This window comes from Pseudophryne corroboree, chromosome 1 (assembly GCF_028390025.1).
Source record: "Pseudophryne corroboree isolate aPseCor3 chromosome 1, aPseCor3.hap2, whole genome shotgun sequence".
Lineage (NCBI taxonomy): Eukaryota > Metazoa > Chordata > Amphibia > Anura > Myobatrachidae > Pseudophryne > Pseudophryne corroboree.
Window position 1 is genome coordinate 335,837,307 of NC_086444.1, and position 14,812 is coordinate 335,852,118.

The 14,812-nt window shown below is 41.2% G+C and overlaps 1 protein-coding gene across 3 annotated transcripts in view; it reads left to right on the top strand.

The window, feature by feature from the left end:
* The window catches only part of ADGRD1 (adhesion G protein-coupled receptor D1), a 1,058,506-nt gene extending 1,051,862 nt beyond the window's left edge, over window positions 1–6,644 (top strand). For all 3 annotated transcript variants that reach the window (XM_063964650.1, XM_063964651.1, XM_063964652.1), the window contains one exon: window positions 883–6,644. In XM_063964650.1, coding sequence (XP_063820720.1) covers window positions 883–978 — 96 coding nt within the window. In that variant the 3' untranslated portion in view covers window positions 979–6,644. The remainder of the gene's footprint in view (window positions 1–882) is intronic.
* The last annotated feature ends 8,168 nt before the right edge of the window (window positions 6,645–14,812 follow it).

Here is a 14,812-nt window from a genome sequence, read left to right on the forward strand (position 1 = left end):
AAACGAACTTGGAAATGAAAGCTGAAAGTGTGGGAGGGAAATGGGTCAAGGAAGTGGAAACAAAAAATAAGGGTCCGGGGGTATTTCCTGTGATTGGGTGAAAGATATTAGAGAAAGTATCTCAAACTTGAGGTGATAATCACACAGATTAAAAATTACCTTGAAATGTAAAGAAAATATACATACATTTATTTACAAATATCTGTGTTTTTATTATGATAAATAGCTAATCTGTGTCTATTTATAATATGTATCTAATAACCAATGGTCACACCTATGAGTTATAGAGTTACAATTAAGGAACCTGATATACAGTATAATTACTAGGTAATAATTATGAATTGCCAAGTGGTAAAGCCACCATATGTTTTAAAGATAAAATATGTAGATATAATCTAGGACCCCCTTGGTTGCCACTGCTATTCTAGGGTGTGTGCATGGTGCAGTGAACCCCATGTGATAGAGCACATTGGGGGTAGATTGGTATTGAAATAGTACAGAGGTATCTGCTTTTGGGGCAATGGCTCTGTTGGAAATATTGCAGAGCAGCCTTCTTCTTGCAGAATCCAAACAGAGAGCCTGAATGGAGGAGATGAGGTAACTAGACTGATTAAGAAGTGGTGATTGATAGAGTGAAAATTACCTATATGCAATTATTTTTTGTATTATACATTCCGACTTGTTAATGTTAGGGTGGTGAGGAGGAGCTAGTGTATGCTGAGTACAGTAAGGGAATGTTCACATAATTGCGGCTAAAGTAGAAGCATATATACCTGTTGGTATCTAAGTGTATTCAGTTATGATGAACATATACCTGGTTAGAGAGTGAATGCTCCTTTAGAAAAGAATTGGCATCCTATGGTCTTATGTTTTATCTTCCAGATGAATGGGAACAGAGCCAATACTTCTCCAACCAAGATGAATACATGGGACAAAAGCAGCAATTCTGCCAACAGAGTTGACTTGTCTGCAGTCTGATCATGTGGGGATTTTACAGCCAACAAAGAAATCACTGGAGGCCTTTATGTACTTATGTCTGTCTTCATCTAATGCAGCTGAAGGTGCCCTCTTCTCCCTTGTAATAATACTAAGAAGTTGCCACCATGTTTTACTACAGGGATGATTTTGTTTTTGTAGCCTGAAGAAACCAATTTGTCTTCAAGCGCACTACTATAAAGAGACAGCTTCAAAAAAACTGTTGGCAGTAAGTGCCAATATACCTTAGAAACTGTCTTTTACTACGGATCTACAAAACATCAATGGAAAAAGTAATGTTATGCTGTGCAGTAGACTGTATTACAAAACCAATCACGGCAGGATTATTTCCTGAAATTTCTTTCTTTTCTAGGAAATAGAGTTCTGTCTCTGCCAAATCCTTCACACATTCAACAGTTTTGGACTTTTTAATAATAAAAAAAATGTTATGTTTGTCTGCACATTGCTACCTAATGTGTTTATCTGCACATTGCTACCTAATGTCTTGAACCTTTTAACTTATGAATCACTTATTGACTGACAGGTAACGCATTGAGGTATACATATTTTTCTATTCTATTTAAGTGCTGTGAATAAGCTGGCACCTTGGCCACCAACATTTTACATCTTTACAGACACCAATTCTCTCCTGTCCTCTTGTGATTCATCCGCACGACGGACATGGGTGAGATATAGGATAAGGTGGGCGCTTACTGACGATTTGTGTTTATTCAGGGAAATGTACCTTCCTTTAATTAAAGCACTCTCTGATTTTATTGTGATTTATTTTATAAATTTTTAGCTGCAGAGTTGTTTTAAATCCTTATGACAAAAAGCACTGGGGACTGAATGTACAAATTCTGCCATGGAATAACATACAGACCTAGAGTTCCTGCTGACAAGTCATGGCATAATATACAAAAGATAAGACAAAAAGGCAACCCAAAGACACTTTAATCATCCAACTCAATGCAAAAAGAAATCTTGATTTGTAACATATTGAAATAATAATGAATACCGTTTTCAGAGTTTATAACAATATATCTCATTATAAACATGTTCTTCTTTATAGACCTCATGACCTAATTTTATAATCATAATCACATTTTGTACATCTATAGAGAATAAGTAGTTTGTTATAAACTCTGATCGCAAATGTCTGTAATGGGTAACATTATTAATAGACGTGCTGGTGTTATTATTTAATAAAGCACCCAGCTGCATTGAGCTACAAACTCTGTTTTTTCCTTTTTGCATATAGCATTAAAATTGGGCCTTGAACATTGGGCCTGTAGTACATTACTGTGAATAACGGCAATTACCTAATATTATTCTTTTAAAGACCTTTTGTTGATGCTTTTAAAATTCCGCCGGTCCTTAAAAAGAAGACTGAAAATGCCATCTCCTTTATTATTAAGGTTAAAAAAAGGTAAACCCACAGCAGACTTTATTGTAATTTATTGTACAACCAAAGACACATTAGCATTTTGGGCAGAGGCTCCATCTATAATAATTTAAGGTAAGCAATTTTTCTGACAGCCACATACTGCTGATCCAAGGCCTTGAATATTTATATGACAAATTACATGAAAATTCAGGCTTGCTTGCTGTAGAACCAAATAGATCGTTCCTTCCATTTCACTGATGGAGATTGCAGCTTTGATATCACCCACCATTTTTATAATGTCTTTAAATCATAGACTTTGAAGTGAGACAAAATAGCATAAATTATGTACAACAAAAAAAATTTATGTTCATGTCTTGTGATGTATCATCCGCTGATGTCACGTCAAATCGAGAACACAGAAGTACCATATTTACCTGATTATAAGTCTGCCTTTTCCTGCCTAGTTTAGTGAAAAAAAGAATGTCCTATACGTGCATATCATAATAGATCATTCTTACAAATGTTAATTTATCTGTGTGAATCACATATATGTTATTTAGGTACTGTACATTTGAACCTTATAGCAGTGTGTGTAGTAGAAGCTCACATTAGATCACTATATAATATAATTTAAGTATATTGCATATGAATCATTTAACGTTCTTGTTTATGTTTTCTTTAATTATTATCTGGGTTATAACTCTTTCCCGTTCTCCAAATCCCATTCCTAAAAGCAGGAGTGATGCAGTCTCCTTTGGAGTTAGGAGTAAATCTATTTGTAAAATGTGAGGACATATTTAAAGGGGACAAAAGCACCCAGTATACCTTGTAACTGTTTGCTCCTAAATGTAAATGAGGCCCTTTGTGTGGAAATGGGGGGGGGGATAAACTTAATTCCGTAGTCATTATTGATGCACTAAGTGACAGTAAAATGACATGCTACTCTTATTTACTATGACCTGTACAATTTTGTATGTAATATATGCTATATGCAGTATAACGATATTGGGGGAAATGTAGTAGGGTGTGAGAATCAAAAAGTGAGAGATTTTGGTAAATATCTCCTGTTTTTTTTAAAGTGGCAATCATTTAGATGGCAAAATCAAGAAATGATTAAAAAAAACAGGCGCTGTAACTGGGCTAGTTCTCTAAGCTGCCGTTAGATAGGGTGATAGCTGGTCACCCTAAATTACATAAACGAGTATACACAAAAAGGACCAACTGCGCTAAGAAAAAATCACAATTAACATACTATGTCCAATTAAAACCAATAGTTTGATGTTTACGAAGAACATGTAAAATTAATAAATAACATTATTCACATAATAAGAAAACACACTAAAAAAGAGCCTTAAAGCCAATCTCTAGACCAGTGATTTTCAACCTTTTTTTATTCGCGGCACACCGAACAATATTTTAAAATTGCCAAGGCACACCATCAGTTCTCCACAGAAAAACAAAACAAAACACACACATTGGCCCTCACAGTACATTGGCTTACACAGAAAAAACAATCATATTGTTCCCCACATAAATCCTATTGCTCCCCACATGAAATATTCACATTGTTCTTATTCTCCCCACATAAATCCTATTGAAATACTATTGTTCCCCACAGGAGAAATAAAATAACAAATATTATTATCAGCTGTCCTCCTCCCTGTCCCTCAGTGGCGGGGGTTGTTCATAGTGGAGTTCTGCGAATACTGAGCAGCGGACGGTCGGGCAGGTGTGGATGTGGGGTGGGCAAGGAAAGCTGTGGATGCAGGCGGTAACTGGAAGATGTGTATGCAGGCGGGTGGGCTCGCTGGGTGGTGAGATGCAGCAGCTGTGACCTATGATATCACATTGTTTTCAAGGCATAGGTTATGGCAGGAGCACGACTGATCCTCTAAGAAGATCCCGGGCCAACAGTTCACTCTGAAGGTGCAGGAAGCTGCTCTGGCTCCGCGGCACACCTTGCAACTGGTCGCGGCACACTAGTGTGCCACGGCACACTGGTTGAAAAAGCCTGCTCTAGACCATTATAAGTCTCTCTTGGGGCAGTATGTGTTCAAATGCCAGCATGCACAGTAATGTGCTGATGAATAAGCAAATTGATCATGCAGGACAATATTATTGTAGCATCCAGTCTGGAGATGAATAGTTACCAAATCCCTTGTGGTGTTTAGCCAGGTATTCCACCTAGCGAGGGTCCAGAGTGTCCTCTTTATCCAACGCAATAGTCATGGTGGTTCTCCCTCTATTAATGTCCACAGTGGAAGGGACTGGAATCTCCCAAACCAAAGATGGTTGTGCAAGGTCCTGCTTGATTTTCAGCAATGCCCTGGTCAGAGATTGGACTCGCTAACACGTTTCGCTGTCACTTGGCAGCTTTATCAAATACCCGGAATACCCTTTTTGTGTATAGATGGCCAAATCAACCTGGTTTTGCCATGTAAATGATTGCCACTTTTTAAAAACAGGAGATTTTACCAAAATCTCTCACTTTCTGATTCTCATACATTTCCCTCATTATGTGTTTATGTGATTCCACCTATTGAGGTTGTCAAAAAACTTTATTTGAAATCATTTTAAGTTTGAAATGGTAAAAAAGTAAAATGCCAAAACAGTTACACATCTCCACAAGATTAATTCCTAGGCATTACAAGAAATATATCAAGTTTTGCAAATGACTGGTTTAAAATAGAAACTTGCATTTATGACAATTAAAATTATTTAGCCTGCATCTCAGTTTTGAAGTTTCTCTATACATAAAACAATCTACCATTACAGTTACTAAACAGTCAACTCTCATCCTCTATACAGTTGGCTCTCTTCCATCCCATCTTTTGCTTGACAACAAGGGTCATTTACAGAATCACAAAAGTGTAATTTTCCATCATAAATACTTTTTTGTCATGTTAGTTTTTTTTGCAGTCAAACCCCATATTACAAATACTGTATGTGCACGGGTTTGTAAGCCCACATAACAAAACTTGTGATGTGCAACACATTCCACTGGCCAATGGGAGGAGTTGGGTGAATACAGACTTTTTCAATCACTGAGCGTCTAGCTAGTGTTTGTCAAGTAGATTCCATAAAATAGGTAGAAACCAAGGTCATCCTCATTTGTCCCCTTATGCGCTCTTTTAAAACTTGGAGGGTAATTTAGACCTGATCGTTAGGCTTCGTTTTCTCACAGCCTGCGATGCGTATACACCACAAACTGCGCATGCGTGTACACCACAATGCACAGGTGTGTCAGAAAACTGCACCGGGCATCTGTACATAGCAACGGGATGGTGCGAAAAAAGCGATCGCACGGGCGATCGCAAGGAGATTGACAGGAAGAGGCCATTTATGGGTGGCAACTGACCATTTTGAGGGAGTGTCTGGAAAAACGCAGGCGTGTCCAAGTGTTTTCAGGGAGGGTGTCTGACGTCAAATTTGGTCCCAGACAGGCTGAAGTGATCGCAGCAGCTGAGTAAGTCCCGAGCTGCGCAGAGACTGCACAAAATCACTTTGTGCAGCTCTGCTACACATGCGTTCGCACATTTGCACAGCTCAAATTCCCTCCCCCTGTAGGCAGCGACTATCTGATCGCAGGACAGCAAAAATCGCTGCCCAGCGATCAGGTCTGAATTACCCCCTTGATACATCCCCTCTTTGACTTGTATATGCAACCTCAGATTTATTTTAGCTAAATGTAAACTAAAAATGTCACATAAATTTCATACAGTAGATGGAAAATAAAATGATCGATTGGACAATCCTAAAAAAAGTCAGTAATGATAAAATGTTTTGTGTTCAATAAGTGAACATTTCAATTTTCTTCTACACTTAAAGAAAATATATAGGCCCATTAAAAAGCTACTAGATTTTACTGTACTATGTAGAATTCACAGAAATTATATTGCAAATGACAGAAAATAATAATTTAAACAACTCGGTCACAAATATTATTTCTGTTATTCTGCCATTTTGTTTGAGAAGTGAATTGTTTTGTTAAAACACTGTTAACTGTTTTTTTGGGGAAAATGTTCTAAGAAAAGTTGTATTTGTCCCTTTATGTCTTTTGACAAGTGTCAAGAATATAAATACATATGCTTTTTAGGTTCGGTATGTTATGTCAACATTCACCACATTGGCAATAGAATATCAAAATGGTCATAATGTCAGCAGTGAGCATGTTGACATGCTCACCTTATCTGCATTCTATATGTTGACACTGATGAAATGCCGACATGGTCAGAATGCTGACAATGGGGCAGATGTATTAAACCTGGAGACGGCATAAGGAAGTGATAAACCAGCAATAAGTGCATGGTGGTAAACGTACCAGCCAATCAGCTCCAATATGTAAATTAACAGTTAGGACCTGATTGGCTGGTGCGTTTATCACCTTGCACTTATCACTGGATTATCATTTCCTTATGCCCTCTCCAGGCTTAAATCATCTGCCGCAATGTGTTTTTGCTGTATGTGTATCCCTAACAGTAACCTTGACCCCTAAACCTAACCCAAATGTTTATGTTGACGCTGTTACTATGTCGATATTTCATAGTTGATATTCTGTCCATGTCGATATTTATGATGTTAACATAATAAATATCGACATTCTGGTGTCAGCATTATGAATGTAGACATAGTGACTGTTGACCATATAGATTATTTCTCACAGTCTCGTGTAGATGTGCAATTAAACACAGGCATAACCCTAAAAATAAACACAAATAAACATTACATACTGTATGATGTTACGTGCTTTATGATAAGACTAAGATGATTGAGTAGTAGATTGGTGACTCTGGGCATTGATAGCTAATGATGTCCGTTGTATTCGTTTTCCTTGTTCCTTGTGTGATGTACAGTAATTTATGGCTTTCTCTGTCATTTGAGGCTATACTCACTTGCTTAACACAGAACTGTATGATGAATCTGAAGAGTGAATCCAATAAACTGAGATTGTACACAGAATATCCCACTGCATTCGGTTTATTTGATTACCCACAACAGTATATTTAACAAAGATATATGACCAGTGTTTGTCATAACCACTAAGCAATATAGTATGTGTACAGTGTATCTTCCTCAGAACTATAGGGAGTTGTACTTTATGTGAAATTTGATAATATTATACATAGGGCCTGATTCATGTTTGTAGATAAAGCAAAAAGGTAAGCAACTGGGCAAAACCATGTTGCACTGCAGGTGGGGCAGATGTAACACACAGAGTTAGATTTGGTTGGGTGTATTCAAATTAAAATCTAAATTACAGTGTAAAAATAAAGCATTTGTGGGATACAGTACATGCAAAAGCAGCTAGTATTTACTAGATATGAGCGGGTTCGGGTCTCAGAGAACTGAACCGTACCGAACTTCACCATTCGAGTCCGGTTTCGAGCCAGGCTTGGATTTTCCCGCCTGACTCGGAAACCAGAACGAGGCAAAACATCATCATCCCGCTGTCGAATTCTCGCGGGATTTGGATTCCATGTAAGGAGCCGCGCATCCCCGCCATTTTCACTCTGGCATTGGAGAGTGTACAGAGAGGACGTGTCTCCGTGGCTTGTGCTGAATCTGTCCAGTCACAGTGCTTGTGTCCTCTGCTGCCATATGTCCAGTGCTGTCCAGTGGTGCTGTGTTGTGCTGCATCAGTTCAGTGGTGGTGTGTTGTGCTGCATCAGTCACAGTGATGGTGTCCTTTGCTGCCATATGTCCAGTGCTGCTGTATAATAAGTCCCTTACAGTGTTGCTGTGTTGTCCTGCATCAGACCAGTGGTAGTGTCCTGGGCATCAGTCAGTCCAGTGACCATTCACAGCTGTGGTGTCATCTGCTGCCATATGTCCAGTGCTGCTGTATAATTATCTGTGTTGTCCTGCATCAGACCAGTGCTAGTGTCCTGTGCATCAGTCAGTCCAGTGACCATTCACAGTGGTGGTGTCCTCTGCTGTCATATGTCCAGTGCTGGTGTATAATAATAAGTCCCTTACAGTGTTGCTGTGTTGTTCTGCATCAGACCAGTGGTAGTGTCCTCGCCATCAGTCATTCCAGTGACCAGGCAGTCACAGTGGTATACGCTGCTGCTATATGTCCACTACTACAGTATTATAATAATAACAACAAGTCCCTTACAGTGTTGCTGTGTTGTTCTGCATCAGACCAGCGGTAGTGTCCTGGCCATCAGTCATTCCAGTGACCAGGCAGTCACAGTGGTATACGCTGCTGCTATATGTCCACTGCTACAGTATTATAATAATAATAATAACAAGTCCCTCACAGTGTTGCTGTGTTGTGCTGCATCAGACCAGTGGTAGTGTCCTGTCCAACAGCCATCAGTCATTCCTGTGCCGCATATTGTGTTATATAACTCCAAAAACATAATGGAGAACAAAAATTTGGAGGATAAAATAGGGAAAGATCAAGAACCACTTCCTCCTAGTGCTGAAGCTGCTCCCACTAGCCATGACATAGACGATGAAATGCCATCGTCGTCTGCCAAGGCCGATGCCCAATGTGATAGTAGAGGGCATGTAAAATCCAAAAAGCCAAAGTTCAGTAAAAAGACCCAAAAAAGAAATTGAAATGGTCTGAGGAGAAACCTAAACTTGCCAATATGCCATTTGCGACACACGGAGTGGCAAGGAACGGCTGAGGCCCTGGCCTATGTTCATGACTAGTGGTTCAGCTTCACATGACGATGGAAGCCCTCATAACTGAGGCCTTGACACTTATGTTGGTGTTAAACGTGCGTCCGGTATCCGCCATTAGTGCAGTGGGATTTAGACAATTGATAGAGGTATTGTGTCCCCGGTACCAAATCCCATCTAGATTCCACTTCACTAGGCAGGCGATAGCGAGATTTTGCCATTTAATTCCAGTGATTTGGACGTATAATTCCAGTGATTTTGCCAATTAATTCCAGTGGTTTGGATGTATAATTATTAATTCCAGTGATCTTGCCAATTAATTCCAGTGATTTGGACATTTAATTACTAATTACAGTGATCTTGCCAATTAATTCCAGTGATTTGGACGTATAATTACAGTGATTTTGCCAATTAATTCCAGTGATTTGGACGTATAATTATTAATCACAGTGATCTTGCTAATTAATTACAGTGATTTGGATGGATAATTACTAATTACAGTGATCTTGCCAAGTAATTCCAGTGATTTGGACGTATCATTACAGTGATTTTGCCAATTAATTCCAGTGATTTGGACGTATAATTCCAGTGATTTGGACGTATAATTCCAGTGATTTGGACGTATAATTCCAGTTGGAATTGTTTGTGTCGCTTGACTTAGTCATACAGCTACCTCATTGCACCTCTTCGACATCTTTGCATGAGGTGCTGTTTGGGGCCTAGTTTTTGAAAAGTGCCATCCTGTGTGACACTGCTGTATGAGTCCAGGGGTACTGCTGTATTAGTCCTGGGGTACTGCCGTATAAATCCACCAATTGCAGATTTTTTTAAAAGTGACTGGAGCGTGCTGGAGATGCCGTCAGTGGACCGAACAATTGCGGCCCACTCTTGACATTCAGCCACTGCGTGACACTACTAGATGGGCCAGGTGGTTGTGTCGCTTAGCTTAGTCATACAGCAACCTCGGTGCACCTTTTTTCTTCTTTGTATCATGTGCTGTTAGGGGCCTTTTTTTATATCTGCCCTCCTGTCTGCCACTGCAGTGCCACGCCTAGATGGTCCAATTGTTTATGTCGCTTGGCTTAGTCATGCAGCAACCTCGGTGCACCTTTTTTTTCTTTTTTTGCATCATGTGGTGTTAGGGGCCTTTTTTTTATATCTGCCCTCCTGTCTGCCACTGCAGTGCCATGCCTAGATGGGCCAATTGTTTGTGTCGCTTGCCTTAGTCATACAACTACCTCATTGCAATTCTTTTTCTTCTTTGCATCTGCCCTCCTGTCTGCCACTGCAGTGCCACCCCTAGATGGGCCAATTGTTTGTGTTGCTTGGCTTAGTCATACAACTACCTCATTGCAATTCTTTTTCTTCTTTGCATGATGTGCTGTTTGGGACCTTTTTTTTTTATATCTGCCCTCCTGTCTGCCACTGCAGTGCCACGCCTAGATGTGCCAGGTGTTTGTGTTGTCCACTTGTGTCGCTTAGCTTAGTCATCCAGCAACCTCGGTGCAACCTTTTGGCCTAAAAACAATATTGTGAAGGGTGAGGTGTTCAGAATAGACTGGAAATGAGTGGAAATTATTGTTATTGAGGTTAATAATACAGTTGGAGCAAAATTAGCCCCAAATTCTGTGATTTTAGCTGTTTTTATAAAAAATCATCCAGATCCAAAACCAAAACTCGAAAGGGTGGTTTTGGCAAAACCAAGCCAAAACCAAAACACGAAAGTGGAATTAGAACCAAAACACAAAACACGAAAAGTGCCAGCCGCACATCTCTAGTATTTACCCTGCACAGAAAAAATATAAATGGATTTGCTACCTTTGCATGGCAACAAAGGGGTACATTTACTGAGACGAGAGTTCTATTTAAGATGGGATATTGGCCATAGCAACCAATTCTTGCGTGAGCAGTTAAAGTGATTGGATTGTGGGGTGGGTTGGGGGCGGTGACGAGCGGTTTCGAGGCGGCGTTGGGGAAACGGGCATGTTTGCAGCATTTTTTGGGCAGCTGCGTGTCTTCACATGCAGCGGCTCTGATTGAAAAAATTGGCAGCAGGACTCGAGCCAACTTAACCAGGCTTAGCCACGGTTTCTGCGACCAAACTGTAATTGTGGTGCAATCGCAATTACAGCGTAATTGCAGTGGGTGGGTGATGGATCGCATGCTTGTTAGCCTTGCCCTGCAATGGGTGGCCCCAGCATGCAATTGCAAGGATTGCAGATTCTGCTAAAATGCGGAATCTGCAATCCTTACTGAATTAGGCCCTAAATCCACTGTTACGTTTCTGACATTATCCCAGGACCTTCTGACTTTGCTTGTTGAAGTATGATTTTACTGAATAAAGCCCATAGCTTGGTGGGGACACCACACCTAAGGGATGCACCATGTTCAGAAATCTTGTGGCATTCCAGCTTTGCTCTACTCATATAAAATGATCTCCATTGTGTAATTTACATGTTGCAGAATGGCTTCATGGACTCATGTGGTTTTTGCCAAATCTAGTTAGCTTCTCAGTTGGGATATGCATCAACTTTCATTACCAGAACATTTCATTGTTACCAGTCCACCTGTAACTATTGTTTGTGTTATTCAGCGTAGTGCATCCACGTATTCTATTCTTCCCTGATTGGTCATTGTGCGGTTTTATATTGACAAACTACATGGTAAAACAAATGTGCATTATAACATTTCTTTTGCGAGACCTCTGTTGTCTTCAGCTGTTATTCCACTGACTGTAGTCAAGCTGACACAATAGTTGTGCTAGCCTGCGTATTCCCCTTCTCATTGTAAACCCTGGTTAAAATGATTGTGTTAAACAATCCTGTCCTATGTTATTGTGTTAAACATTACAAATATCATCCACCCACCACGTGAATCCCCAAAACACCCCTGAAATTGTTACAACCTCAGATAATACCCACTCCTGTCCCTTTAACAGATGTCACAATAGTAATTACATCCCTCTGATAACACAGATTGACAGCAATGTAACCAAGTATAGAAAGTACCCAGTGTCTCCAAACCTACAGCAACCCCCATAATCCATCACTCTCTGCTGACTTCTTCACCCAAGATTGTCCTCTGTATCCACATCTTCAAAAACAAAGAACACCTATGGTGTAATGAAGGTTAAGCCCTGCACCCCTTATGCAAAGGCTACGGTCCCCCAAATCCATATCCTACTCATGAAAAGCTTACTCTGAACCTCATGACCTGGCTGTTTGGGACCCACAATACCCTGCAGCTGCTGAAGCCCGGTGTCCCCTACTCTGCACTTCAACCTCAGGCCCCCGGCCTCCCACACTATAAAGGGGCTGTCCCATATACAGTATAACCAAAGCCCTCCACCCCACTTTACCCTACAAAGCACCCCATGCCATACAGCCCCCACATTAACCAATCCTGCTCTATAACGATGCCTCAGACCCCCCATCCCTAAGCTCCCCTATATCTCACCACCTGAGCCCTACTACAGTCCAGCAACCCTATGCCCAGTGCCCACGACCCCCCAGGACAGTCACCTGGCCCCAGATGGGTATTGGGGCCATCCTGTGGGTGCTGCTAAGGGTGAGTGTGAAGCAGAGTGCTCCTGTCCATTTAAGTGATAGTATAAGTAAAGGTTTTCAAAGTCACTGCCAGTTAATCTACTTGATTTCACATTTCGTGTTAGTTCCCCCATGTCTCTGATCCCTGATGCCTCATCATCTACCTCATGCCTCTTACAAGTCACACCATCCCTCTGCATTACCCTTCTCTTTTCCCCCAACTCTTTATACCATTTTGCAATATATTCAGTTCTAATTTTCGTCATTTTGCAAGGATAATAGAAGTACAATATTAATACTTATGATTTATGGCCGACTGTTTGGCCAGCCATCATGCTGTAAAGATGAGTGGCTTTTTTTATGTGGAGGCATGGAGCTGTAGTCCCATACGCCCATCCTAATCTGGATCAGTGGGCAACAATCCCAGTTAACATCTGCGTGATCCTGAGATTGGCATTCCAAATAACTGCATGCCCTTGCAATAGTTTCCAATACATTTAGCAAATTTCCAGGTTTAGGTATCTGCTTTGTTTTTGTTTGTTTTTTAAATATAAAAATAAATAAATCACTCGGTCAACAGGCCGCCCTCACAAATGTCAACCCACCGGGAATCATGTGGGGGAATTATATGGTCAATCTACCTTTGAATTCTTCCAAGCAGAGTTTCACTACTGAGAGAAGCAGTCAGTGTGTGTATATGTGTGTGTATATATATATATATATATATATATACACAGACACACACACACATACCAACTGTCATGATTTTCACGGGACAGTCCCGTTTTTCTGGGACTGTCCCACCCGTGGGCCGCAGTGTCCCGTGGTGTTGGGGAGGGGGGGGGGGGGGTCAGTTGGGAGGCTCCTGTCACTGCTGTGGTGAAAAGACATTTACAGGTGACAGAGGGAGAGGGGGCATGCCAGCAGCTCACAGAGCGCTTGGCATGCCCCCTCAGTGACAGTACAACGGGGTGTGACTCGTGATTGTGACTCTGCCATGAGGCCACGCCCCTTCACATAGGCCACAACCCCTTTTTGGATGCGGGCGCGACAAGGTCCCTCTTTATGATTTTAAAAAGTTGGGAGGTATGATATATATACACACACACACACACACACACACACACACACACACACACAAGGCTGCTGCCCTCTGATGCCTGTCAACTCCAAGGATTTCTATCTCAAATAAAGATCTACATACTTATCAGCAGGGGTGTATCTAGGGGTCTGGGCACCCTTGGCAAAGTAAGGGACTGGCGTCCCCCAAATATTTGAAATAGGTAAGGCGTGTGTGCCAAAAAGTGGGCATGACCACACAACAGTACCGCAAATTCAAATGACACCACACAGCAGTGTCCCTTACTCACATTACACCACATCACACAGTAATGTCCCTTATTCACGTTGTGTTACACAGTAGTACCCCTTATATGCATTATGCCACAAACTAGATCCCCACCAGGATGTTATAACCTCTGGTACGTGCTGGAACATAGGAAGTTTCATTCCCTCATTCTGCCTTCCTATGCTATATATAAGAGATGAGCGGGTTCGGTTCTCCGAGATCCGAACCCCCCCGAACTTCACATATTTTACACGGTTCCGAGGCAGCCTCGGATCTTCCCACCTTGCTCGGTTAACCCGAACGCGCCCGAACGTCATCATCCCGCTGACGGATTCTCGCGAGATTCGTATTCTATATAAAGAACCGCGCGTCGCCGACATTTTCACTCGTGCATTGGAGATTGAACGGAGAGGACGTGGCTGCGTTCTCTCCCTGAAAAGCTCCGTATCTGTGCTCAGTGTGCTGCAAATATCTGTGCTCAGTGTGCTGCAAATATCTGTGCTCAGTGTGCTGCAAATATCTATGTTCTCTGCCTGAAAACGCTCCATATCTGTGCTGAGTGTGCTGCAAATATCTGTGCTCAGTGTGCTGCATTGTGGGACCACCAGTATATAATTATAGTAGTACAGTACAGTAGGCCATTGCTGTATCTTGCAGCTCTGTGTCAAGTATACTATCCATATCTGTGCTGCATTATTGTGAGCAGTATATAGTAGGACAGTGCAGCATTTTGGTGACCAGCAGTATACATATAGTACAGTACAGTAGGCCATTGCTGTATCTTGCAGCTCTGTGTCAAGTATACTTTCCATATCTGTGCTGCATTATTGTGAGCAGTATATAGTAGGACAGTGCAGCATTTTGGTGACCAGCAGTATACAAAGAGCCGGCCCTAACCAATATGATGCCCTAGGCAAGATTTTG